The sequence below is a fragment of the Pholis gunnellus genome, assembly GCF_910591455.1.
Source record: "Pholis gunnellus genome assembly, chromosome: 1".
NCBI classification, from domain to species: Eukaryota; Metazoa; Chordata; class Actinopteri; order Perciformes; family Pholidae; genus Pholis; species Pholis gunnellus.
This window is the reverse complement of record NC_136528.1, coordinates 18,887,969-18,914,762: the sequence shown is the minus strand read 5'-3', so window position 1 is coordinate 18,914,762 and position 26,794 is coordinate 18,887,969. Positions and strand designations below refer to the sequence as shown.

Genomic DNA, 26,794 nt, shown 5'->3' with positions numbered 1-26,794 from the left:
ACACACACACGCACACCGCCACAACATCCCACCTGTGTTTTTAGTCAGTGAACCATTGATTAGAACTTCTAATTTAAGTGAAAGGTTTTATCCAGAGATGTCACATGAAAAGCACATGACTTCTTTCACTATGTGATCTGTGTGAGTCATTACAGCAGACATTTTTTTCATTCAAAATAAGAAATTGACTGAGCTACACGGCCTCTAAAAATATGTTTATATACAACTAATTCATTGTGTGGGAAAACAAGTTGTATTCTTTTTATTTAGAGGACCTTATAGTCATGTATTTATGATTAAGTTTTTTAGGTATTCAGACAATTTCCCCCGAGAGACAGGCTTTCTTTTGGTTTGGATATCACCTTACAGTAGCGATATATGTAAAGCATAAGTGGCATCATTTATAATGAACATTAGAAACCCATGCTTCTTTGTGTTTGCATTTGTTTGTACATGTGTGTGTGTGTGTGTGTGTGTGTGTGTGTTTGTGTGTCTCCATATCGCTTAATCCAAAAAAGGTTGTGCGCAATTCCCTGCCAATATTTCCACTATTCACCCAGTTTGACGTGTGAGATGACACTGTCATCTGCCCCCTGGTCTTTAATGACCAACTGTGCGAGGCACAGAGCAAGAAGAAGAAGAAGAAGAAGAAGGGATGTCGTTGTCTCATCGTGAATCATTCGGCTCCAGTTGGTCACCTCTCTTCCTGTCCTTTCTCTGTTACTCAGCAGGGACATGGAGGAGGGGGAGAGTTTAGGTGCCTTAAGTAGCCTAAATCCTCATTCTAGTTTCATGCAGTTTTTTAGTTTCATCATTCCTGATCCGGAGTAATAAACAGTATGTGTGCATAGTGAAGGTAGTGGAGGAGTTCCCTCTATAAACTGCAAAGTACTTTGTTGTAGTCAAACGAAAAGAACTGAAAGCCTTTTTAGTAAAGATTTGCTAATGTGATAAAACATTTTTTAAACTAAATGTTTAAATTCAATCTTCAGTAATTCCTCATTGTCGCAGACATTATGTCTGCAAAAATTGTAGATGAATGTGAAATTTGCTTCATCCCCACAAATAGTTGTATTGTGTGCAGCCAAGCAATGTTCAAAGTTAAGAGTTTCAAATTCTTATCAAGATCCAAAATATATATCAAGATATTTCATGAATTGGACTAAATTATGGGGATTTATGAATTAAAGTATGCATAAGGCAGTTATTATTACGTTTTTAACCTAATCTAATGGTGCAGACATTAAACAGTAGTGTAGATTTGAATATTTCATCTATCAAGCGTGAGATAAAGTCAGTCAAGCATTGACACAAGAAGACAGAAAATATGCTGTCGGCAGAATTAGTTGTTTTTCAATTTCGCCATATCCCACCTGACATGCACCAATGGTTTGTATTCACTTCAGTTGGGTTTCAAATTGCAGAGACATAGGTAGCATAGCATAGGTAATCCACCGCAAACATCAGGCTTACTATCGTTTGTGTCAAAGTTATGTTATCCATGTTGGTTATGCAGTTACAGTATAAGTTCATAGTTCCAAACATTGATTTTAATTCTGATATATTACCTATGTTAACATATTGTATGTTTTTGACAGCAATTTAAACCAGATGTAATTTGTGGTTATTGAGCTTAAACATGGTCCTATGTTCATCCTGGGGAACATTTTGTTTTGGTCACTTTTGTAATAATGAAGCCATCAAAATGAAAGAAAACTAAATGATTATAAAGACAAGCACGTGCAGTTTAGAACAAACTTAGTTTTACTAGAAATGCAGTTTATAAAAAAACAATCTGATAGTAAAACCTATCTGTAATATAATGCAACATTGCATTGAAAATTCCATGCAATTTTTTATCAAGTCATAAAAAGATTTTTCATTTACTGTAAAAGAAATTGAAAATTACCACACAAAAAAAATCCATCTCCTCCAAACATTACCAACTCAATGGCAAAAACAAAAAAGTGAATTCAGCTTTGAGAATTAAATTGTATACATCAAACTATTGTTATCATAATATGTATCAAAACTATTATAACATTTTATATATACATTTATAAAATATGTTCTTGAGATGTGTGTAACATAAAAATATACCACTTTTTCTCTTGAGCTGGATGAAAACATTCTCTTATACTAAAAAAGCAGAAGTTAGACACGGAGATTGTATTGGCGCTGTATGTACAACAACAGAAAATTACTGATATACAAAATATTTGGGACGTCCTAAAATTTTGCTGCATTTTAAAAGTTTTACTGTAAGAGCTTTACTCCTCCTTATATTTATGTCTCCACTGTGATTGGTATAAACTTCAAAAGTCAAAACTACTTGTAATACTGGCATTTACCTGAAATACCTTGTCGGAGTATGTTAGGAAAATAAGAAATGTCTGTAATATGTTGTACATTCAGTGTGGTCCACGCTGAAGAGCTCCTGGCAGGTATGTTGCTGCTCCCAGTTCAGGCAGTGATGGGCATGTTTTCCCTGTAGCAGGCTGGCCTCTGGGGGCCGCTGTAGCTGCACAGGTCCTGGTAGATGCGGGCCATCTGGTCACTGGCCACATTATCAGACATATCCAGGTTTGGGTTGGTGCAGTAAGGCTGGGAGCGACGCATGTTCACTGCCTCCAGCAGGTGCTGGCAGTTCACCATAGTGATCTGCCATTGGGAGAGCAGACAGAAAGATGTGTTTTTTAGTCAACAAAACAGCATTTGCAGTGATTGGTCTTTTTCTGTCTTGGATTTGATGTGGGACGCATATTATGACTTGATTGGTATTACCTGCACAATGATCAGTTTGCTCTTGGCATTGCTCAGATCATGCAGCTCCTCGCCGAAACACAGAGTCACTGCCGGATCAGGAGCAGGAAACTGACCCTCCTGGTACATCTGTAGAGCTGGAACATACAACGTACAGCTGTTAAAACAATCTTTGCCAGTTATCAATCCTCCATTATGATTTTGCTTGTTTTAAGCGTTGATAAGAAATATATGTGTTTTGGGTTTTGAAATAACTGAAAAAACATAGACGCTCACCTTGAAGAAATTTTCCTGTGTCAAAAATCTTGACTACAGCATCCCTATCAATTTTAGAAGGCATGGGGCTGTATTGTGAGCCCCCTTCTCCCAGCCCGCTCCAGAAGACCCGACTCTGGCACAGTCTTTTGATGAAGATGCCCTCTTGGTTGGCACGGACCAGTACACCTCTCTCCAGGTGGCCCAGGAGCTTGCGTGTGACATGGCGCTGGCGGTCGTACTCGATGAGCTCAGCAGGTGGGAAATGAACACTCTGCATGCTGTCTGAACTGTATAGCGGTCCACGGCTCAGGTGCTGTTGTGGGGAGATCCGGCAGCCATCAGGATGAGTTACAGGTGTGGTGTGCATCAATTTTCCTCCATAGTAGAAACTGATCATCATCTGGGAGAAAGCTAGAGAAGAGAACGTTTGGTGAGCTTTGCAAATGGAAATCAATAAGTGCAAAATGACACAAAAATAATGGCGATAATGCAAACAGCCTGTGGTGTTATTATTACTGTTCATGTCTAACTATAGATCTGATGTTATTATGATGCTTTCATGGATAGCATAAATGAATACCTGAGCTGAGATTGCTTGATGGCAAAAGGTCCTGATGAGGGAAAGCTGTGAAATACAGAAGGAAAATGATGAGTTAAGGCCTTTATTATAACAGTGGACATGCACCACCACACTGTCATGTCATTATTTTTGCTGCATCATCAGAAATACAGTTTCTCTAGCACAATCTCAAAATGAAATAATCCTCTTAGTCAGCGGACTTCAACAGGATGTTAGTCAATTCTTCCATTTCAGAATTCAACAGACAAGCAAATAACCTCTATTTAGCGCCCACAATCACAGGGGCATGTCATTTAGCTTTCCACTGGGGTTATTTTCAAATTAAGTCATTAAAGCTCATACCTCTCAAAGAACAAACAGTCTCACTCGAGAAATAACACACAACGCTAAGATGTGTTGCAGCTTCTAGCCACAACACTGACTGTACTGTGAACAGCTTAATTTAGTCAGGGGTGTATGTTATATTGTAAACTAGAAACGATTGTCTTACCATTGATGCTGCTCTGGGACCAATACTCTGGACTGGCCTGTATACTACAGCCTTCCTCCTGCAAAAAGACAACAACGTAAGAAGCTGTTGTCAACAAAAGAACCTTTGTACACAGTCATGTAGACCAAGTGGGAGCTGGGCAGGCTCATTGCAACATGTGTTGGAATAGAGAGCATAGTGTGGTAATCAGAAAAAAAGTGACCCAAAGGCTGAATTAAAATAAAGGGAAGGTGCATCGATAGTATTAGATTTGATTGAGAGGAGAGAGAGAGGTAAGGTTCATGTTTTAATAAATAATGTAAACTGTGAGGTAGTCTCACCTCTTTAATGAGCTCCTCTATCTCTGCAGGGCTGCAGTCCATATCAGTGATATCACCAGAGCTGATAGCTGTCATGGTCATCACTGAGCTTTTGCCATCTGTAGGCGAAAGAAGAATACACGAAGACTCGGTTAATGGCATAACATGCACTGTGCTGTTAAAGGCCATCAATGCTGACTTTCAGGACAGATCAATTTTTCACAAACTTACGCTTCTGCTCTTCCTCGGGTACAATGCGATAGACTTTATAGGGCTCAGAAATGTCCAGCTGCGACCTTTCCGTCACCTCCTCAAAGTCAGGGCTTTTATTCAGGGCACAGCGGAGTCTGGTCTTCCATGTTGCAGGCTCAGCCTTGTCCCCCTCCTTAAACTTGCCTTTAAACAAAGCCCAGGCCTGTGGAGGGAAAAACTAAATATTAAATATGGTAGTGTATTAGACTAATGTTGGATGCTACAAGAAAAAAAAATGGTTCAACTCTCAGAAAGAAAGAGAAAGAAAAAGAGAAAGTCTGATTTACATTAATACCAATATTGGCATTTACAATTTAACACTTACAAATTGATATTTTATATTAAAATAACACTGGTGCTTTACATGATTTTCGCTGTATTACTATCTAAAAATGAAATGAATGTATTCAATTTTGTTAAAGTGAGGAAGGATCAAGTTTGATATGCTACAAACAAGTTACAACAATGGAATGTAAAGGTATACATTATCATTTCCATCGGACCACAAAAGAACTCAAGACTCAAGATTTGCGATCAAGTTTTACTTTTACGCACAGCGCTGCGTAAAACCAAAACTGCATCTACAGTAGCCTATTCCATCGACGGGACTGAGTGCTGTCATACCTTAAAAATGGACGCGTCTACTTCTTGGTTGTAATCCTGTTTCCCTGCGTGTTTCCATGGAATTCGGAACATAGTGCGGCTTTCATCCTCCCACTGCAGTCCGGAGTACAGCCCGCTCTGGATCTGCTCCACCAGCCACTGCTTCAGTCTCCGACCTCCCGTGTTTGACATCTTGAGTGAGAAAAGTTGTTTTTGGATTGTTCCCTTGTACCTAAATGATGAGGATATAATTAATGATAGTATGTAAAACTAAACGTGTATTCTACAACGTTCACCCTTTAGAGTAGAAATCAAAAGTAAAAGCACTCACAGTTGGTTGAGCTGTTATCCTGAGACGACTGTCAGATTTAATCAAGTGAGTTCAGCTTCACCCTCTCATATGCCAATCGAGTTTATTGTTCTCCGTGTTATGAATGAGATCGCTGGGACATGATTTGACAACGTTGCATCACGCTGACCAATGAGTGCGTTGAAGCTTCAGTAGACCTACCCATTCCGGAAGAGTTTTTCTCCTAACTGCGGGCATTTACAAGAAATGGCTTGAGAGAAGCGAAGGTTGTAAAGCTGCTGCCCACGCGAATAGTTACGCAGATGCGGGCCGCTGAATAAACCCGGAGAGTCACAAGTTACCTTGTGCTGTGGGGGATTTCTGCGGTCCAACTCAAGGTGATATGTCCCGCTGACACCCACTCAGTAGGCAACTGCTGAGAAATATAGATCAGGTACAGTATCTATACAGATCTGCATGCTGGTTCAGTAGGTTGATGCCAGATGACATAGGAGACAACCTTGTCTATTAATTATGATGGTGGAATAGTAATTAGGAATATTTTGATCTGAATAATGGCCGTGCTTGTGACCAAAAGGGGATTCACAAATGGGCTAAAAAATAAAGCCAACTTATAATTGTCCACCATCATCATCCGGCTCATGGGTCAAACGCCATAATCAAGTCATGATAATACATAATATACATTATGGTTTCTTTTAACAGAGCAAGTTATCATTTAATAATGTCTATCCTCCATAAAGTCATATCATCCCTGTAATATTCTTTTGGGACTGAGCGAATACATTAGTCAATTAATTGATTATTTGATTGACAGAAAAAACATTTTCTACTAATTTGACAATTTGATAATATTTTGTCATTTTAAAGCAGACATTCCCATGTTTCAGCTCCAACCCAGTTTTGAGGGTTTGCTGTTTTTCTTAGTCTTATGTGATAGTGAATCAATCATTTTGGAGTTTTAGGCGATTAATTGGACACAACAAGCGATTTGAAGACATTAGCTCAGGTTTTAGAAAGTTTTTCACAGGCATTTCTCCCCTGACCACGACACCTGACCATATACACTAAAGCCTAATCACAATTCATCTTTTCAGCCATGAAAGGTCTATTAGCACATATGGTTAGTGGGAATATTATACAAATAAACTACATTTCAATTTAACTTCATTACAATTTGTAAGCCAAAAACACTAAAGTGATGTTAATACAACCCCACTGGCCTCCCCCACATCAATGAATTCCATGTTAACGAGCGACTATGTATCCCTTAGAAGATTTTATGAGAGCAAGTTTCTTTGACGATGCATTTATGACAAGTTTCAGTCGACTTGATGTGTCTCAGGACCAACGAGAGAGAGAATAGAAATATGAATTGTGTTATTGATTTACGTATGTTCACAGTACAATAATGTGAGCCATTCAAAGTCACTGTAGTAGTAATCTTATCTGGTGGCAGATTATATCGCTCACCACTTGAGTAATACAGCTGCTGAGCGATACCATCCGCTGATTGTACCTTCTTAGTCATCAGGTAATCCATAAGAACTCTTTCATTAAATATGGTTTTGATTTCACTTTTCTTGTCTGGTAGTAAAACATGAACCTGCACACCCTGGGTCTTAGTAGTATAAAGCAGCTTTAGCAGGGGATCTGCTGAGTACAACCCAGGAACCTCTCAAATCGTCAACGTGGACTGACATTCAAGAAAAGCTACTCTGCTTTCTCTTTTTTTGTCAAGCTGCCTCATGAGACAAGCAGCTTAAGTGAGCTGTGAAATACAATAACACGTACAATATATAGTAATCTTCTCTGTCCAGAATTACTTTTACTTATACACAGACACATACCGTAGTGTTGATAGTACAGATTTATTAGCATTTCCACTTCATTTTATTATAAAACACAAACAAAAAACACCATAAATACAGTTAAAAGAATTGGCTATAGCCATTCATCTATAACACACAACATATAAATCAGCTTTGTCACAATAAAAAGATAAATCAGAGATTCAGTAAAATCAGGAAGACTTTCGCATTATAGTTATATATGTATATATGTAGTTGTAGTTTAATTCAGCAACACTTTATGTAGCTTCCCATCTCAACCTGCTATGTATTATTTAAAGGAACATTTTACCAATTTGGAAACTTACTCCAGATGTTACTCCTAGTTGCATGAAGTGGCAAGCGTATTTGTGAACAACACCATGACCATTATTTGGTTAGTGTGTGTTTTACTGGTAAATGCAAAGTCAATAGTGTTTACCGATATCCGTAGGATGTACATAACAAATTTTATGCTGTCAGCCCGGCAACTATGCCAACTTCCCCAGCTTCAGTGTTGATCAAAGAGTGTACCATTAAGAGCCTGGACAGGACACTAACTGGTACATGTCAGAATAACTGCTTCGAATAATTGGCACCAAATTGGAGACAAAATGCTCCTTTATGGCAGCATAATCAGTCACTTATTTAAGGCTACCAAGCTGGACAATGTAAAGAGTCCACACGGGAGTGTAGTTTATTCATCATGGCTAAGGTGCTGAAGTATTTAGAGTAAGGCGTCTGAGAGCACCGATACCCCGATTGTGGCTGTACTCAGTTAAATGAGCAAGAAAGGTACTGGTCGTTGATAAGAGTCTGTGGCCCAATTCTAAATCAACCTCCATTGATTAAAATGATTTGACAGCTGTAATTAAAGTATGAAAGATATTTCATCTTATGCTTTCAGAGTTGTACAAAGGCCTTAACGTTGGATAGAACTTGGGGTTGATTTGGAATAGAGTACAGAATGATAGGTACTGCCATTTACAGACAGCGTTGGGCAGGACTTTAGCATGATCAGCAGCCCATGTTTCAGCTGCTGCTTTCAGGATCAGCAGGGTCTGACAGCCGAGCAGAGACACCTACATCCTGATTCATCCGGCGTCGGTCTGCTCCTCTCCTCTGGCTCTCCTGTTGCTCTGTGTACTGGCTCAGCAGGGCACCCACCTGCTCCTGGTCATTAAATGGACTGGGACGGAAACTGGACTGTAACCATGTGCGGTACTGGGGACAAGAGGACAGACAAAAACATACATTATTTAATATCTTACTGACTATACATTTCACGCAAACATGGAATGGCTTTGACAGGCAACATTTTCTTTAGTTCACAGCTATAAATCTACACAAAACAAAAATGTCAATGGAGACATTTGAAATGTGGTACCATACACAGACAGTGCAGTGTCTTTAAACAGAATTAGTGTACTATGTATTCCGTATACTATGTGATCTGTGCTTGATGTCTTGGGTCTGTTTGCCATGAAGCCACATAACTTTGCTGTCATAAATCTTGAATTAACTTGATCAGATTGGATCGGACTTGTTTTCTAAATAAGTCTTCATTTTATAAAAAAAGTTAAAAAATACAAAGTTGATTGAATAGTTTGAACTGAACTTTACCTAAGAGTACAATATAAAATGTATGTCATGAAATAATAATCCATATACTCAGTTTCTTCTTAGTAGGAGGTGATGAATCAAAACTTGACGGATGGGAGGAGAGGGCAGGACAGACGGCCTTTGCCAAGGTTCTTGCTCATCTCTTACACTTTTCTTTAAAAACAGTCAAGTTACTGTATTTCTCTCATCTTGAAAATCCATGGAACATTGACACCACCACACCAGACAAATTACAATTACAAACCTGGCTATTTATGAGTACACACTCAGTCCAAAAGCTTCAATACGTTACATGAAATGCTAAAGATCAATTAACTGACATGTGGAGCTACTCCATGTGGACTCTGAATCTCAAGTCTACCAGATCAGCAACGCTGGCAACACATGGGCCCTGTGTGTTAGTGCACTCTGTTAAAAACCCTCTTTAGTCTCAGTTGGTCCCTCTCTCCTGCCTGAGATTATGGTTTGTTTCTACACTATACAACATTGCATACACACTTTTCACTCATGCACTCACCTACACTGCTGAAATGACTGACTTCAAACGCCACTGTTAGTTTACGCTTGCCTTTTATGTTGCCTTTAAGTTAATAAATAATTTGTTAATTTGCTTGGTTGTGTGCGTCTCACTCGTTTATCATGGCCGTGATACTATGAGCATAATGTTTGTGTGAAGGTAGTTATTCAGAAATATTACATACGACATAGAATACAATGTAGTTCAATACATGTTCCTTCACACCTTCAACCCAAAAGAGTACAGCACTGACTCAGAACATCAAGAAATTCATAATCAAATGCACAGTATAAAGATAAGACATCAATAAGCAGACTGATATCAAGTGAAATATTCTGCAAACTGTCATCTTTAAAAAGACAATGAATCTTGTTAGGAACTGCAAAGTGCTTTCAAGTCTTCTGCATGACTAATACTTTGATAGATATAGAGTTTGATGTCAAATGTGTCAAAATCAAAAGGGGATGGCGTCACAATCAGGTAACACTCCCAAAAAGTGAGATTTGTCCTGTTAGAGCTCAAGTCATAACTGTGAAGTTAAGATTAAAGGTGGATTTGAGGCTCTGGTTCATAGACAAATTACTTCAGGACAAAGACACTTGGAAGGGAACAAATCATGTTGGTCCTTTTAAAAAGAACTAAACACTTATAGTCCATTATAATATCTTGAATATAAGCAGCTAACAATGGTCATTATCAGTCTTTTAGCTCTTTATAAAAGTTATTCTCTGGCCTTCTGGGAGCCTGTTTTCACACCCCATCTGGACTATTACACTATGTTTCTAGACCACAAAGTTGACAGTTTTTTTCCCTTTCATTGAACCTGCAAGAAGACAGTTATGGGGTGTGAACTTCAGTGTATTTCACAGGTTTTGTTACTGCTGCATTAGTGACTAAACTACATTGTTGTCTTCAGGATTCCTCACTTTCTATCTGAGGATTCACAGATGTGGGAAAGCACAAATACAGAAATACCATTTCCCTTTAAATCCTCGAAATCAGTGCAAAATCTACAAACAATGAGCGTTTTTTCAGTCATGTTATGTTGCAAGATGCTGACAGTAACACTGAACACGTGATGAGCAGTACAAAGCTATAATGCAATCCCAGCAAACCCCCTGCAGTTCCCCTTCTCTACTCAGAGGCTGGGTCAGTGCCACTGTAACGGGATCACACGGTGCCTCTAAGTAACTACAATGCTGCAGAATGTTAAAGCTGTGAACAGCTATCTACAATGTGCTCATATAAAACACATACTGCCAATAGTAAAATGCCGTGGATACGATGGTTCAAAATAAAAATGCAAGTAGAAATTTCCTCACACCTAAAATGTGAAAATACAAAAAACAGCGTCCTAGTTTTCTGATGACTTGAAGCCAATGTGGTCTTGAACCAGTATTTTTAATAAAAGCATATGGCATCGGTCATGTATTCTATGGTACGTTGTTCGGCATGTTGTCTGCATGGAAAAAAAAATGTTCCAAATCAGATTGGAAATGAAACCAATTTTGAACTGATGTTTCCTATAAGTGGCCTTCCTTAAAGTGAAAGTAGACAACTATGACCACTGTAGGGCAGGTCTTTGTCTCTAATAGTGTGAGATCATGGAAATACAAGAAGTCCACTGAGCTTCACAGAGCTGTGGAGGTTAAATTCCTAATATCAGACAGGGGAGAAGTCACAGTTCACAATTAAACAGAACCCTGTCCTTTAATGTACAACAGAGAAGGATTAGGACTACTTGCTCTGAGTTCTGATGTTAATAAAAAATGATATTAATAACGAATTATCAAAGATTAATATGAACGTTACACCAATTAAGTTTCACAAACCTGTGTTAGAGTTTACAGATTGAATAACTGATTATTTTCTTGCACAAAGGACTCCTATGCTGGTGCGAGAATGACAAGTATTGTGGAGATTTTTGAGCCATTTCAAACAGTAAGATGAGCATGCTTCTTTATTTGATGCACTGTGCGGATGTTAAATCTCTGGCTATAGCTAAGAATCTCAGCTATGCCGGTTCAGCCTTGGAGTTGATTTACTGTGAAACAAACAATTGCTGTTCATTGGCCTCTACAAGAACAACAAATACACAAACGATTTTGGAGTATCATGTTGAGTATCATGTTGAACGGTTGATAGGTTCACCACAGACTTTATGTGAAGTGTTATCGTTGTATGCGTCATATCCTGCAGTCCCTGTGCATTTCTACTACCAACAGCACAAAACACACAAAGAAATTTACAGAATGCTAATATATCGTACAGCTAGAGCTAGAACTATGCTTGTGAGGAAAACATTATAAAATGTGGAATATTTTGTAGAAAATCTTAAAGACTGCAATTTAAAATCCCTTTGACTTTAGGCTGCAAACTGTAAAAGGGGGGCTGGATACTCTCTGTGGGTATCTGTGTGTCCCTGCATGCGTTTACCTCCGAGACTTGTGCCGTCTGGTACTCCTGCAGCTGCTGCTGGAAGCCATAGTTTGGGCCGACAAAGGAGCGAACAGCCTTGACTGCAGACAGACACTCATCCCAGCTGTAGTGGGTGACAGTCATCAGGTAGGCCACCACCATGGTAGTGCTGCGGGACACACCTGCGAGGCTGCAGCAAAGCAAAGCACACAGCTTGGTAATTGTCATAAGGCAACTTCATGTTGAACACCTTATTTCTTTCTGATAAGAGGTAAATAACAGAACAGGTACTGAGCAGTTTTTTTTAAATCTCAGGGTTGTTTTTGGTTCGGTCCTTTAAAGGCATACTACAAGTCTACATCCACACAGAACATGGCATGTCTCGACACCCCCAGAGGCCAGGAAGAAGCTGGTTACAGATTAAGACATAGAAGCTTACCAGTGAACGAGACAAGATCCACCATTCAGGCGACATTCATGGATGAAGCTGATGCATTCTTTAAAATGCTGTAATCTGGAGAGACAACAAAGGAACTTGTATACAGCACATTTCTTTCTGCGATTAGCAGTACAAAATAAAGACATTAATGTTTTGAAAAAATAGCATTTGAACTATTGCTCATTAAATCAGGAAAGTGGCTTGTTTTTGTTAAGGTGGAGTGATGTTGGGTTGTAAAGCTAAAAAAAAAAAAAAAATAGACTACACAGGAAAGGATATGAGAAAGCACACCTTGAACTGAAACTCCAGTGTTGAGGCCCTGACTTTGTGTTTCAAATAAGTTGCTGAAGTTATGATAACCTGATACTGTTCTGATTTTGACTGTAGAAACTGCAGGTCCCAGAATAGGCCAGTTAGTTTTGATAGGTTTTTGTTACAATCTCGAGGAGTAAGGATTTATCTTTAACTACTCCAATGTGTCATGTGGGAAAAAGGTCAGGTCTGCTCAAACTGAAAATCTGTGGTAGACCAAAGCTCAGACAGTAGGGACAGACAAGGGAAGTAACTGTCCTTGTTTTTGTCTATCTGCAAAATAACTTCAGGTTCCAACATTCATTCATTCTGTGTCTAGAAAAGGAAATCAAAAACACAGAAATTAACCTCCTGCCTTATGGTGGTTGAAATGCTTCTGTCCGCCAAACTAAAAAGGGATTCCTCATACTGAGGTTGTGTCAAACCAACTTGTAAGACGCTTCTCAAATATGCAAGCCAATAAAAAGCACAAAAACACAATACAAATTCTATTGTTCCCAAACCCCCAAAACACAAATTAGCGCATTGCTTAAGATCACAGAAATCCTGAGAATTTTAGACTCTTTAAAACATAAATGAACATCAAGTAGCACACTGGGGTGCAACTGCTCCTTCAATATCCTACTTGTTCACTGTCAGGAAACACTGATGTTGTTTTGCATTATCAAGAAGTGCATGGCTGATAGCGCCGTCTCCTGAGAGCAGATGCTGGTTACTCAATAGCAGACAGAGTAACAGACTGGGGCTAAAATAGATTGACTGCCACTATACTTTTTTTCCTCCTTCCTGAGATCCAAACTCCTCTTCAAAAGATGTCTCCTAAGCACTTAGTTCTGTCTTCCTAGCACAGAGGTTTCCGGCTGTCTTGTTTAATATGCAGAAAATGTGAGGTTTTAACCAGTTGAATATAGAGAATAATACTGAAACGAACTGTTGAACTAATGTAAATTCCAAATGAAAAAATAGCTGGTGCAATTCTATGGCATGTTGAAATTGTATCCAATCCAATTATCTATACGCAAAATAAATCATACTGAACACAAAACAAAGGCATAGTCTTAGTTATAAACCAAGTACAGCATGGTGGACACGCAGACTCCTTGCACAAATGCAGATCTCATTTTGAAAATCTTTGATGCAAATGAGTTTACACCTTCATGGTCAGTGCACACTGTGCATTAAAACCATCACAGGCTTGTCATGAGAATGTAAAGAAGGGGAATCCCTGGCCCTCCACAATCAGGCTCATGTGCATGTTAGCAAATACATAAAATCAACATTTAAGGTCATTAAATATCTTGTATTAATTCAGAAGGAATGACATCACATCACTGCGCGTCAACTTTACAATAACATTGACAACATCCTCGACAATAGTGACTGAATTGGCCTTGATGTCCCAGCTCGTTGTTACGGACATTTTATCTTTTGATAGGCAACTCGTGACCCACTACATCCCTAACTATCACAGAAATGGATGTTTCTGTAGCCCTGACCAAGATTTAGCTAATAAAGTTTTGTGAGAGTTTTTCCTTGCTCTGGTGGGTTTTAGTCATCTTCTTTATTTGCCTTTCATAGCGTAAGCGATGTAGCCTATTGAGACAGTAACTGTGATTTAGGGCTATAAAAATTAACCTGACTTACTGACATCCATCCCAAAGTACAGACACACAAGCTTTAAGGAAGTTTAGGGTTTTTCAGACAGCTTCCAACTGCTACAGTTGCTCCAGAAAAAAAGAGTCAACATGACAAAAACCGTCCCTGCTGTGGATCTTATAGATGGGAGGGGCAATCAGACCTGGCCACAGAGGCTCCCTGTCTGGCGTGGGAGCACGGTGTTGCGTCAGTTGGCCTCACCACTCCCGTCAGCCAGACCAGTGATTGTGACAGAGGGGGGTCGAGACCAACAGCCAGATGTCACACTAGGCTTTCCTTCCTCTGGTGGCTCTGATCTTTGTTTCCTACGTTGTCAGCAGGTTAATTATTCATCTTGCATCAAAATGTCCCCACTTTTTCCTCGTCTTTCTCCCCATTTTAATATGGAGATTTAATATATCGGAGATTTATGCAACACTTTCTGAGATCACACCTCTGTCTGTCCAATTACCCAACTAACCAGTGGAAGGCACCAAAACAGCTGCAATGACAAAATCCCTCACCAGCTCCGACTTTCAAAGTGGATCAACAGGAGTCGCACGCCGTTAGACTGCTCTTCTGCATAGATGCTCAAACTGCAAGACATGACTGATGCTTCTGTTTTGTGCCCTGAGCCAGTGTCAAGTGTTTAATTACTAGTGCTAGTGTTGCATGAGGTCAAAAGACCCTAACAAAAAAATAACAGAAATGCCATGACGAATGTGTTGTTAGCAGCCGCTGCAAGGGTGGAGAGACAGCTCATGCCTCTTTCAACACCGAATCTGCGTCCTGATGAACAATGACACATTAAACACACTATTTTTCTCTCTCTCTCTCTCTCTCTCTCTCTCTGTCTCTAATACATACTCACACACATATATATATATACACACTACCGTTCAAAAGTTTGGGGTCACCCAGACAATTTCGTGTCAATTTTCAATTTCTTCGCAATTTCTCGCATGGAATAGCCTTCATTTCTAAGAACAAGAATAGACTGGCGAGTTTCACATGAAAGTTTTCTTTTTCTGGCCATGTTGAGAGTATAATCGAACCCACAAATGTGATGCTCCAGATACTCAACTAGCTCAAAGGAAAGCCAGTTTTATAGCTTCTCTCACCAGCATAACTGTTTTCTAATCATCAATTAGTCTTCTAAGGCGATTAGCAAACACAATGCACCATTAGAACACTGGAGTGATAGTTGCTGGAAATGGGCCTCTATACACCTATGTAGATATTTCATTAAAAACCAGACGTTTCCACCTAGAATAGTCATTAACCACATTAACAATGTATAGAGTGTATTTCTGATTAATTTAATGTTATCTTCATTGAAAGAAACAGTGCTTTTCTTTGAGAAATAAGGACATTTCTAAGTGACCCCAAACTTTTGAACGGTAGTGTATATATATATATATATATATATATATATATATATATATATATGTAGTGCTCTATCTTTATGAATATTCCATGTTTAGTGTTATGTTGCAGGATCTACCTTACATCTACAAGTAAAGAGATAAGGAGAACTGATAAATGATTTAAATAAACTGAGAGCTACTGGTCACTTTGCCCTCTGGTTTAATTTTGCCAGTCATAGTATAAATGAAAGAAGCCATTGTTTGATAATAGTAAATGTCAAAGAACTACCAATATAATTCATGCAAAAAAAAAGAAATCAGTTTTCTAAACTGTAAAAAGTCCCCATGTAATATTTGTAACGGTTTGCATTCGGCCGTCACACCCTGGTGCCACAAACTGGAGGGTAATTGTGTTGAAATAATACTGCCTGACTCATCCCCGCTTCCGAAATTCACATGGACAATGACATTAGGTATGATCAGTGTCTGAGTGTGTGCGTATGTGCTTACTCACAGGTTCTGGCTGGAAGCATCAGCTGCATGAATACAAAGATACGTCATGTCCTGTAAAACATACATGCATAACAACTGAAACAAAATTGAGGAACATAGGCCATACATACATGTCTGAATGTTACCTTTAAATCTTCCCCTACGTTATTATTGTATTATTGACTAAAATGATAGCCCAGGTAGGTTTTGCAGGTGAGCATCGGTCACTCTCATGTGAGCCCAATATCTTTTACGTCTGGAACCCAGAATAATGTATTGTGTAAATGTGTAGCTTAAGGTGGGTCTAGTCCCTCAATATACTTCTTAACTATTAATGCTTTCTGGGGCTATAATTAATATCACGGTAATATATATATATTTTACTCACAGTTCAAGACCAACATTAGAAACAGACTGAACACTTGAATTTGTCTGACACCTGGATGTGACATGCTGAGCATGTTGTGGGCTGTGCTGAAGCACAATGGAGAACAAGGCCCTCTGTAATAAATCACTGCTACAAATATCACACTCAGAACACAGTGTTGAATAATACATGTAATGCCCAGGAATTAAATACATCACACTTAAGTCATTGCCAAGTAATTACACTACATTGGATCGGCTAAAGAAACTTCTCATTGTTTCTAAGGTTATTACCTCCCTTGTGTAAACACACTCACAAGTAAGCATTTAAACTGCCCATCTGCAGGCACAATACTCGATTGTTCCAACCATAACTCATCACCACCCCCAGCTGGCTGACACGATACATCACATTGTTACATGCAAAGTCACACCAACATCTCAATGTAAAGTTTTCACAAAAAGTACAGATAGTTTGACCCGACCAACATGGATTTTCCACTAACCTCAAACACAGGTTTAGCATTGTTGTACACAGACAGGATGTGGGTGATGCCATTCTTAGATAGGCTTTCTCTATTTTCTGCATCTGGGACAAAGAGAAAGAGGAATATATTTCACTAATCATGTCAGTGACTGTTACACCAACCAAACACACCAACAACCAGTTTGATTGTTAAGTGCTGCAGAGGCTGGCCTGTTAACTGTTTACTCTCCTGCAACATCATTTGGTACAGTTAGCCCCGTGGTCACTTGTTCCTGGCACTTGAACTAATTTTAGCCACAATGCGCCATCATGTGAAGAGATCATCGCGGCAGCTAAAGTTAGAAACCTGTAAGTGCCACATTAGCTGGGAAGGGGTTGTTCGGGGCCAGGGAGGGACACACAGAGGACTGTGCATTTTACATGAGGCACCACCCTTTTCTATCTTATTGGTCAACGAGGCGTTTGCATCTCTTTACTCTGAAATATATCTTTGACAGAAGAACTACTTTCAGCTACAACATCTGATGTTTGATAGTTTAAACCTTTCACCATTTACAGTGAATATGGACAAAATGCTAAATGTTTTTTGTCAAAATGTTTGTCCACATTGTTAATACTGTGTGCTGCATTAAAATGTCTACAAAACAAAGCAATATGTTTTAGAATACTGACGGTAAGGTGTTGTGATATTCTACTGTATCAATCCGCCCACCACTCATTCCTACATGCATTGAAGGCCTTCTGCCTTTGGTACTGAAAGCCGAACCTGACCCAGCTACGTCTGTATCACATTTACAAACATCAAATCAAGTTGCATCATGTTTGTCTCACCTCTTATATTTCCAAGGTAGAGCCCATCGACAACCTGTGAAGCAGCAGTCACAGACATGTTGCATTCGGGTTAGATATTATAACAGTCTAGCTTCAAAATCTTCACCTGAAAAGGAACAAATGTCCTGGGTTGAGCCAGATTGGATTTAAGGCTTAGGGCTTAAGAACCAAGTACCAGCAAATCATTCCCTACAGCCATACAAGGCCTGAAGCAACGGTGCATGATTATCAGGACAAAGTGATGAGTGTTGCTGTACTTTGGAACTAGTACCGTGAATCAGAAGGTGTCGGAGGATAATTATGAGCTGGATTTACACTAATAAAATGTATGGCGGGCCCATTGTGGCAATTACAAATGGAAATACAGATGACCAATTTATCCGCTTGTGCAAAGTAATTTAAGACCAATTTCAAATGTACTAGTTTTTGTTAAACATGTGGTGTTCAAATGTATTTCTATTGCCTATATAATGCAATGGGCATCAATGTAATTTGGGAGGTTAAAAATACCACAGTCATAATTGGGCCGAGAGATAAAATAAAGTAAAGTTGCATGAATCCCTCAGAGGGTCAGAGGTCAGCCACAGCAGCCCTGGGTTCGGTATCATCACACAAATCATAAGAATGAATCAGAAATGTAGAAAAATAAGAATCCAGATGACCAAATGTCATCAGATCTCAACCCAGAGGATTATTATTTTAAAATCTTGGTAGATGTTTGAACATTATTGAAACATTCAAAAGGTGAACTATCTGCACTCATTATCCAAAAAGCAGTCTCAGTGTGGGAGAGGAAAACATGTCACGTGATTGATTGAATGACGACAGTAGGGGAGGCACGCAGCTACCAGCTACACTTTGCGGAATTTACCATTAAAAAGCCACAGACAACAATTAAACACCTGTACATAAAACAAAACCAAAGCCTACCTTATTCATTCCATTGCCCATGATGACTCTGAACCAGTGTGCGATGAGCTAACACTGCTACGATATTTTAACATGGACTCTGAATCCAAACCCCGACGCTTGACTGGCTTCAGATTCATAAAACTAGCTATGTTTGTCTTCTACTCAACAACATTGTTAAGTCCCACCACCGCCCTTAAAACCACAGCAGTGTTCTCAATTCAGCTTCAACGGTCAGCCCCAACAACAGTTCCGTCATGCTGCATCATCTTCCGGATTGTTTTGACGTGGAACAACGGCAGCTGCGGGTTCATCCGGTAAGTGACATCACAGCGTGTGGCCGTGAGCTCAGCTGTACCGACCCATACCCGTCATGTGTAGACCACCTGGGATCTAGACGTGCAGATTATGAGGAAACCGTGGATCCACTTAAGGACATTATAAAGAAGCTGCATCTTCGTAGAACGGACACAAACGGAATCCCTCTTGCAAAGTATAGCCACAACCATATACTTTGGCTTTTCAGCGCATGTAATATTGATTTTCATGACAATTACATTGTGTCATTGGCAAATTAGATTTCACTTCAAGAATTCATCGGTAATGTCAACAGGAAATGGTGCTGCTGCTAACCTACAGCTCTTTGCTGTACAAAGGTATGGCGTCCTTTTTGGACAATATTAGTCCCAACTGTAAATAATATAGATTCAGCTATACTTTTTGGGGGTAAGAAAACCAATCTGAAACTTGAAGTGAAGAAATGTCCCACCATCCCCATTGTAAACGATGCCCTCGGGTATACCTATTAATAAACACTACCCACAATTTACAATCACCTAGAGATGACTTTCTTAAATTTTTGTCAAGGTTGAACCAACAGAGAAACTGTTAGTTGTGTAGAATCCCTGAACATCTACTTTAAAGCTATTTTTGTAATCATTTCTATTAATATTACATGTTAGAGTAACCGATAAGATTACAAACTGGTAAAGACACACTGCCATTTAAACATTTTGAGATGATCAAATCAAGTCAATTATTTGCTGATGCAGCTTTGTTTGCTTAACTGGCAAACATAAGAGAAATTCTCAAGTCAATTTCACTACTAATTGAACTAAAATTAATAACATTCAGTCTCAACTTCTTTCGAGATTTGGGGCTAAAAGTCCCATACACGAGGGTATACAACAGATTGCAGTAATGAAAATATAATTAGTTGCAAATGGAGGAAAACCACAATTTTAGAGTAAAATCACAAAATGAAATGGGTTGAAGTATGGTCCTTCTCGCCACATGGAACAGTGATTTAATGAAAAGGCAATATTTTCAGTCACAGTCACAGAGTTAACAAAATTAAAAAGGAGAAGTTTTATCAGTTTAACCATTTTTATTTTTATTTCTATAATACACAATGACCATAAGAGGAAGAGGCCTTCCAAAATGCAGAACTGAGGTAATGTGAACAATTGATAAATCCAGAAATATAGGTATTCTTGTATCTTTGAGTTGGTCTGCCTTTATTTTCAAATGTGTTATGATCTTATGGGTCCTTTACTTTTTCCACTGCTTGTTTTCGTAGTCCCACTTGGATGCGAATCCCTCCACTGGGTTCATTTTCATGTCCAATGTCCTCTGCAGCTCCTTCTCTTTCCACTCTGGCTCAAATGTGTGTGGGACGGGTCCATACACTGCAAAGAGACAATATGTGTTAAGTAGTATGCATCAAGCAAGTGTAAAACAGATAATTGCATTCCTCTTTGTTTGAATTGGAAACAAGAGGCCTCACTACATCAAATCTTGAACAGTTTTGCAGACACATCATTATCAATCTTGCTATTACACTTGTTGGCAGACATACCATACTTCCTCTGCCAGAGCACAACCAGGCCAGTGAAGCCGACTAGGAAAAACATCCCTCCAACCACACTTTTCCACTCTGACGATCCCTGGGTCATCTCAGCAAAGCTCTGTTTGAAGCTGATGCGGTACACTAAACATTGGAAACACAAAATCTAGATGATTACAATTGTAATAGATGAAAAATGACTTTACCATTAACACATTACTAAATGAATAGAACATCTGATAACAACAAAATCAGTTTGACCAATAATTATGAACATTGGAGCATTTTAAGAAACATACATGCAATCTTCTCCTCATCAGAGAGTGCAGCCCAGGTGCCCTTCTCCTTCACCTTCAGGGACGCCTGCTCTGGACTCAGGTTTTGCACATAGCAGATATCTGGGAGGGGATTCTCCCGCCTGTCAAAGTAGGCAGGGAGAGTGTAGTGCTCTACCTTAGCAACACCTGCAGGAGATGACAAAGAATGCCGTAACAAATAAGTTTCACTATCAGATAATGCCCCAATTCATGCCAACCTTTTCTGACATATTATGTGTATAAGTATTACATTTTTGTTTTACCGACTGTGCTATACTAGTATAAGAAGGTATGCTGATAAAAACAATCAGCTGTACACTGGCACACATATTCTTGACTTGGATCTAACTTAAGCAAAGTGACAGATGTACATAGCTACGGTGTCAGTTAGTTAAGAGATTGGAGGAGAATAAAGGTGTCTTCTTACATGACAGAAGCACATTACAGAATGGAAATGTGTTGTTGGGACTGACAGAATACACTATAAGCAAATTTGTTGAGGGTTTTTGCTTTACTTTAAAACATACACCAAAGCTATCTATAGAGTTTTATTGTGCAATATAGAACGACTTGTATTTTGAGATTTTGTATTCTGAGATTATTAACAGTCATTATGGAAAGGTAGCTAGGTATTTATTTTAAATTCATGCTTTTTGGTTCTGTTGTACTACGGTAATCATCGATGTAGGAGTTTTAATCATAAAAAACAATGATTATATGAGGCACAAACTACGGTTATCCCATCGCCACAAATAGAGACAGTTTGAGTCGCTCTTACCATGTTCTCCACGAACACAGACAGACGTGGAAATGGCACGTTTGCCAACAAGGCGAAGGGCTCTGGTAGCAAGCATTCTGTGGAAAAGGTTATATGAAAGATATTAGCAAACTTAAATATATTCAAACTTTATCATGTTTCTTCTGGTGACCACATATATGAAACTTTAAGATAGATTGATAAACGTATGTTAAGATCACATAGCCGGTGTTGGATATTTAAGAACACTTATTTGTTTGCAAATCTATAATATAATATGATTTCCTGCATTTGACAGATGTTTTACATGCATTCGCATTAAGTCACGTAGAAGTCATTAAACATAAATATATCTTTGGACGTGAGGTTAAATTCATAGACTGTATATAGGTTAAATTGCGTTGTTGTTGTTCCAAACCAAAGGTCTTCCGTTAGTTATAAAGCAAAGCTAATGTTAGCGTTAGCTGCACACACAAGGTCATACCGCCCAAATAAAACAATCACTGAAATACACGGTTACATGAGCCAGTACTGTATAATTCGCGCAATACTTTCACATTTGCTGAGTTTGTATTTATATGAGCCAATGACAGACACTGTAACACCTAACTATCTGCCTTCACAAATCTGATGCTACAAGCTAACCAAAGCTACCCGGTAGATTAGCCCGTCCTAGCTTCCGTCCAATCTGACAAAGTCACTCATTAACAATCGATCATTTCGGTTCAAATTGTCACTTAACGTTGGGCCATTACTTCGCTTTGAATACGTACAATGTCACAATGTGTGTTAGTTGTAAAGTCTGATGTATTTCTACACGGTTAGAAGGCTATTGATACAAAAAAATACAACCTACTGTCTCTTCCTTACTCCCGTACACCGATGCTCTTAAAGGAAGTTTGATAGTGACCGGAAAGACGTAAGTCGTGTTACGAGGAGGCGAACAGACCGGATGGATGATGCTTTGTGATCTGATTTTACGACATGGCCATTCTCATTTACGGCACCACCGGTGCTGCAGGAACGAGAGGAAGGTGGACGCTAGATTTGCTTAGATTTCGTAACACCGGATTTAATCTTGCGTAGAAAAGACTATTGTCATTTTAGATAACTGTGACGCTTACATGTTCGTGTCAGTCAGGTGACTGCTGAGGTAGATATCTACTTTTCTGTTGGCATTAACGTTAGCTAACCGTAGCAGACAGCAGTCCCGTCTCATCGTGTAGCCACTCAACTTCTTAGGATCTATTTTTCTTTTTAACGATTCCGCCGATTTTCTCATAAACATGCCTATTCAGCTGACTAGTCAGGCTTACTGTAAAATGATTTTACATGCTGCCAAGTACTCTCACTGCGCCGTGAACGGATTGTTGGTGGCAGAGAAGACGAAGGAGAAAAAGAAGGACAGCCACGGTGAACCCGTCCTGTGTGTGGACTGTGTGCCTCTGTTTCACGGTACTCTCGCTCTGGCACCAATGCTAGAAGTAGCTTTAACACTGGTAAGTAGCCGTAAAGTAAAATATACAATGCCACGTTTATTGGGTACACCTATCTTAAACTAACGCAGTCTGATACACAAGTGCTGCAAAACTAAATGTACTGATTTTGTTATCGTTTAAATCGTTTATAGTGGTTTTGACTCAACTTTATGGTCATTTGGTAGGCTGAAGTTAGTGGTGCGCTAAATGTCACTGCCTTACTAACAGGTGGTTTTAATATCGTGCTCCCCTTGTTCCCCCAATGAGGGTTGACTAAATATTACAATCACCTCGCAGTTTAACGAAATAGCACCACTAACTACTCTATAAACATAAAGTTTATTGCAGGGCCGTTTTAGATTCTCCGTTTCTGTTGTTGGTCTGACCTATGCTGTCCTGTTCTTTCATGTTTCATCTCAGATTGATACTTGGTGTAAAGAAAATAAGTACGTCATTGCTGGATATTATCAAGCCAATGAACGCTCAAAGGATTCAAGGTACAGACGATACAAAATGGACACCAACACCCTGCTGTTCCAAGAAAACGACTCGTAATAAACCATGCCCCAAACTACGTTTGGTCCTCTTCTCTTGCAGACCCAACCAAGTTGCAGAAAAAGTGGCTGCCAGGATTTCTGAGAACTTCAGCGACACAGCAATTGTTATGGTAATAGTAAATGATTTAGACTGGTGTCAATGAATTATATGTTTTGATCCACTTACCGGAAGTTACGCAAATGCTTTACTGCTGACTCTGATTTTGCTCTTTTAGTTTAACAAATGTGTTCATCCTACCTTTAGTTCAGTATGTAGACATGTATTTGCAGTCTGACAATCTGAAATAGGTAATTTGTCACATCAAGCATTTAGCTCCACAATCTGATATTTGTTATGTAGCTGCAGACCATTTCTAAGGGATTAAAAAAGGGATAATGTGAGTTTGGTTTGTTCTTGCATTGATCAGGCTGCTGTTAATCAGCTTTCTCAAGTTTGGGATGTTGACTCCTCCCACTAGCTCCTACATGCACCGACCCTGAAGCCTGTCTGTGCTCTTTAACTGTATCATCATTCAATGTTAGTGTTATATTTATGAAAAGCAACAATATGTTCACAGATTGTTTGCATACATAAACTAAGTTTCTGTCAACAGATTTTTTTAAATAATGTACAGATGAAATGAATGCACTTGGCTGCCTGGACGATGTTAGAAACAACACAATCTAAAATGCTATATTTTATTGTAATGGTTAGCAGCATTGTAAAGTATACATAATTAGTAGTAAGTTCCCTAAAACATGTCAGACATTGGTGTGGTTGTGTAAAGCTATACACAACAGGTTCGTATGCTACTAAATCTCTTGTGATTTCTCTGTTTTATCTCTCAGGTGGACAACAGTAGATTAACAATGAGCTGTTTTGAGCCCATTGTGCATATCTATGACCATCATGAAAACAAGTGGAAAAGCAGAGAAGTAACAGAGAAGTAAGTTGCTCTTTGTTCTAGAGACTGTGTTATATGTGCAACCTCAACCACAGCTTCTGGCATACAACCTCCCTGTGTTCTCTTATGAACTAGCAACATATAATGTACATTGTCTATAATGTTTTAGGTGTTTAATCCCAAAATGATGTTTTTTTGCCGTCCAGTGACTGTTTTGAGGACTGGAGCGAAGCTCAGAAGATCACGTCTGCTCTGCTAGAGGGCCGGTCCTACGAGAACTTGATTGACTTTGACAATCACCTGGATGATCTGAGGAATGACTGGACCAACCCTGTGATCAACAAGTCTGTCCTGGATCTGTGCTAAGCCAGTCAGTCAGAAGTACCCTGCACATAGATAAATGTTTCTGCCGTTTCAGCATGCATGATGCTACTTATCGTGTAGCACAGGAGTACTTTGTTCCATGTAAAGCCACTCCTACTGAGAGGAACCTGCGGAGCACTGACCGGTTAGGCCCAAAATCTCTCAAGAGCAAGAGCCATATGTGCTCTGTTGGCATGTGTCCACCTTTACAAGGTGATGCTGAGGGGATGAAGGCAATTATGTGTTTTGAATGCAACTTTAATGTGTTTTTTTTTCCTACAATGGTTTGTGTTTAATCATAGTTGTGTGCAAAAAACTTAAATTCTAGAGTATTATATCTATTTTTTTCCTCCTTTAATATTATAGCCATACAGAGATCATACAATGTAAGGAGATGATTGTACTACTGAGATATGATATAGATACACGTTCTCTAATATAGGTGTAGTTTGTGTTGCCAGTTTATTTATTAATAAGATAAGAATATAGATGAACCGGAGAGGCAGTAATCATAAAAATGGTTTGTTTTATAGTATCTTTGTCTTATCTATCTCAAAAGATATGACTTTTAAATTATTGATTCTTATGCAAACGTTGCTAGGCTGGATGTCTCCTGTTGTTCCTGGTACACTTCAGAATGCCATTCTTCTGATGAAACACATGTTGGCGTTTTGACTTTTGATTGTTCCTCTGGAAGATTTGTTCAGAAATACAGTACGTCAAATCAGATCGAAGGAATCTGTGAATTTTGTTTTATGTGTTCTATCTGTTGTAGATAATAGTTTGTATTTATACTTCATTGACTGCTATAAATCCTACTATTTAACATGTAACGTAAAAACATTTGAATACTTGATGTTATAGATACAGAACTACCTTTGTACTTCAAATTAGAATTAATCAGTAAGAGCTATTAAATAATGCTGTGGATGTCACATTTTTTACATATGTTTTATAAACTGAATGTACAATGAAATCCCCTTTGGAACCAAGTCTTTTGTCAGACTCATGTCATTTAGTAAATTATTGTACTAGGTATTTATTTGCCTTTGACACTTGAAAAGGTTGATTTACTGACGGGGCTTCAGGATTTGGTTTAATTTCTAGTCAGCATTTATTTCCGGTTTAAAAACTCACCCATTGTCGGTGACTGCTACCCATTGTACAACATATGTGTAACACCAGCTAAACACAAAGGCAAACATATGAAACATATTCACCAAAAAAGTCAGGTACATTTTCTTAAATCAGATTGAAGTTAAAATTCAAGATCTGTTTGGGGCTCATTTAATGCTGCATGAATGCATTTAAATAGGCCTTTGTTTAACTGTGGTCAGTTGACCCTCGCATGCACAGTCCTGACCCCTGCGACCCTCTGCAGAAGCATTCATACCTACCTGTGTGTCTATTCTCCAGACGTGGTTTTACTCCACAGATGTTACAGCTGCTCATTTAAACATTTGAATTTAGAGGGAGAGGGAATTCTGACACCTGGTGGACAGATGGCACCATTGTCGCTGATCTAATCTGTTCTTTGTGTTTGTGTCTCCAGAACGATGTTAACTTGTCACATAAACTCTTTCTATTATCTAATGTGTGGATCTGAATCTCTAGCTCTCTGGGACACGTGACAACAAAGCACAGAACTACAGAACCAACAGTCCAAAAATAAAAAAAATTCTCATTTGTAAAATATCAAACGGGACAGTTTTGAAAGACATTATTGGTTAAACAGCTATATGTTGAAACTATGACCAACATAATACAGTATAACACAGTAGGTGGATGACAAACACTGCCAACTGACATGTA

At 38.9% G+C, this 26,794-nt stretch overlaps 4 protein-coding genes across 6 annotated transcripts; 1 reads left to right on the top strand and 3 right to left on the bottom strand.

The window, feature by feature from the left end:
• Positions 1–1,741: 1,741 nt before the first annotated feature.
• On the bottom strand, positions 1,742–5,657 carry irf8 (interferon regulatory factor 8). Its single transcript, XM_079161959.1, has 9 exons — positions 5,577–5,657; positions 5,267–5,477; positions 4,622–4,805; positions 4,412–4,509; positions 4,092–4,149; positions 3,602–3,646; positions 3,040–3,432; positions 2,785–2,900; positions 1,742–2,661 (listed from the first exon to the last, which is right to left on the bottom strand). Exons 2-9 carry the CDS (start codon positions 5,435–5,437, stop codon positions 2,464–2,466), a joined length of 1,263 nt encoding a protein of 420 aa, XP_079018085.1. The 5' UTR covers positions 5,438–5,477; positions 5,577–5,657; the 3' UTR covers positions 1,742–2,463.
• Positions 5,658–7,410: 1,753 nt separating this feature from the next.
• Positions 7,411–19,038, bottom strand: dusp22a (dual specificity phosphatase 22a; the record flags this gene model as incomplete). 2 transcript variants are annotated; one of them, XM_079174981.1, is made up of 7 exons in its annotated part: positions 7,411–8,608; positions 11,961–12,132; positions 12,382–12,456; positions 16,210–16,259; positions 17,060–17,142; positions 17,872–17,905; positions 18,802–19,038. In XM_079174981.1, the coding sequence occupies 7 exons, from the start codon at positions 18,820–18,822 to the stop codon at positions 8,417–8,419; spliced, it is 627 nt and encodes a 208-aa protein (XP_079031107.1). In that variant the 3' UTR covers positions 7,411–8,416. The 2 variants fall into 2 exon arrangements, with proteins under 2 accessions (XP_079031107.1, XP_079031106.1); XM_079174980.1 differs by lacking the exon at positions 18,802–19,038 and having other exon boundaries at positions 17,872–17,929.
• Positions 19,039–20,147: 1,109 nt separating this feature from the next.
• Positions 20,148–22,629, bottom strand: cox4i1 (cytochrome c oxidase subunit 4I1). Of its 2 annotated transcripts, none has more exons than XM_079165532.1 (5): positions 22,553–22,629; positions 21,722–21,798; positions 20,926–21,090; positions 20,639–20,770; positions 20,148–20,468 (listed from the first exon to the last, which is right to left on the bottom strand). In XM_079165532.1, exons 2-5 carry the CDS (start codon positions 21,795–21,797, stop codon positions 20,332–20,334), a joined length of 510 nt encoding a protein of 169 aa, XP_079021658.1. In that variant the 5' UTR covers position 21,798; positions 22,553–22,629; the 3' UTR covers positions 20,148–20,331. The 2 variants fall into 2 exon arrangements, with proteins under 2 accessions (XP_079021658.1, XP_079021659.1); XM_079165533.1 differs by having other exon boundaries at positions 22,557–22,615.
• An 84-nt stretch (positions 22,630–22,713) lies between these two features.
• Positions 22,714–25,957, top strand: emc8 (ER membrane protein complex subunit 8). Its single transcript, XM_079183259.1, has 5 exons — positions 22,714–23,199; positions 23,599–23,675; positions 23,776–23,845; positions 24,564–24,661; positions 24,826–25,957. Exons 1-5 carry the CDS (start codon positions 22,987–22,989, stop codon positions 24,983–24,985), a joined length of 618 nt encoding a protein of 205 aa, XP_079039385.1. The 5' UTR covers positions 22,714–22,986; the 3' UTR covers positions 24,986–25,957.
• The last annotated feature ends 837 nt before the right edge of the window (positions 25,958–26,794 follow it).

Coding starts and splice junctions, on each gene's coding strand:
- irf8 (XM_079161959.1), bottom strand. CDS start 5,437: ATGTCAAACACGGGAGGTCGGAGACTGAAGCAGTGGCTGGTGGAGCAG. Junction 4,806..5,266: donor TAGACGCGTCCATTTTTAAG/GTATGACAGCAC, acceptor TTCCCTCCACAG/GCCTGGGCTTTGTTTAAAGG. Junction 2,662..2,784: donor GCAAACTGATCATTGTGCAG/GTAATACCAATC, acceptor TCCCAATGGCAG/ATCACTATGGTGAACTGCCA.
- cox4i1 (XM_079165532.1), bottom strand. CDS start 21,797: ATGCTTGCTACCAGAGCCCTTCGCCTTGTTGGCAAACGTGCCATTTCC. Junction 21,091..21,721: donor CTGTGTTCGTGGAGAACATG/GTAAGAGCGACT, acceptor CATCTCCTGCAG/GTGTTGCTAAGGTAGAGCAC. Junction 20,469..20,638: donor GCTCTGGCAGAGGAAGTATG/GTATGTCTGCCA, acceptor GTCTCTTTGCAG/TGTATGGACCCGTCCCACAC.
- emc8 (XM_079183259.1), top strand. CDS start 22,987: ATGCCTATTCAGCTGACTAGTCAGGCTTACTGTAAAATGATTTTACAT. Junction 23,846..24,563: donor GCGACACAGCAATTGTTATG/GTAATAGTAAAT, acceptor TTTATCTCTCAG/GTGGACAACAGTAGATTAAC. Junction 24,662..24,825: donor AGCAGAGAAGTAACAGAGAA/GTAAGTTGCTCT, acceptor TTTGCCGTCCAG/TGACTGTTTTGAGGACTGGA.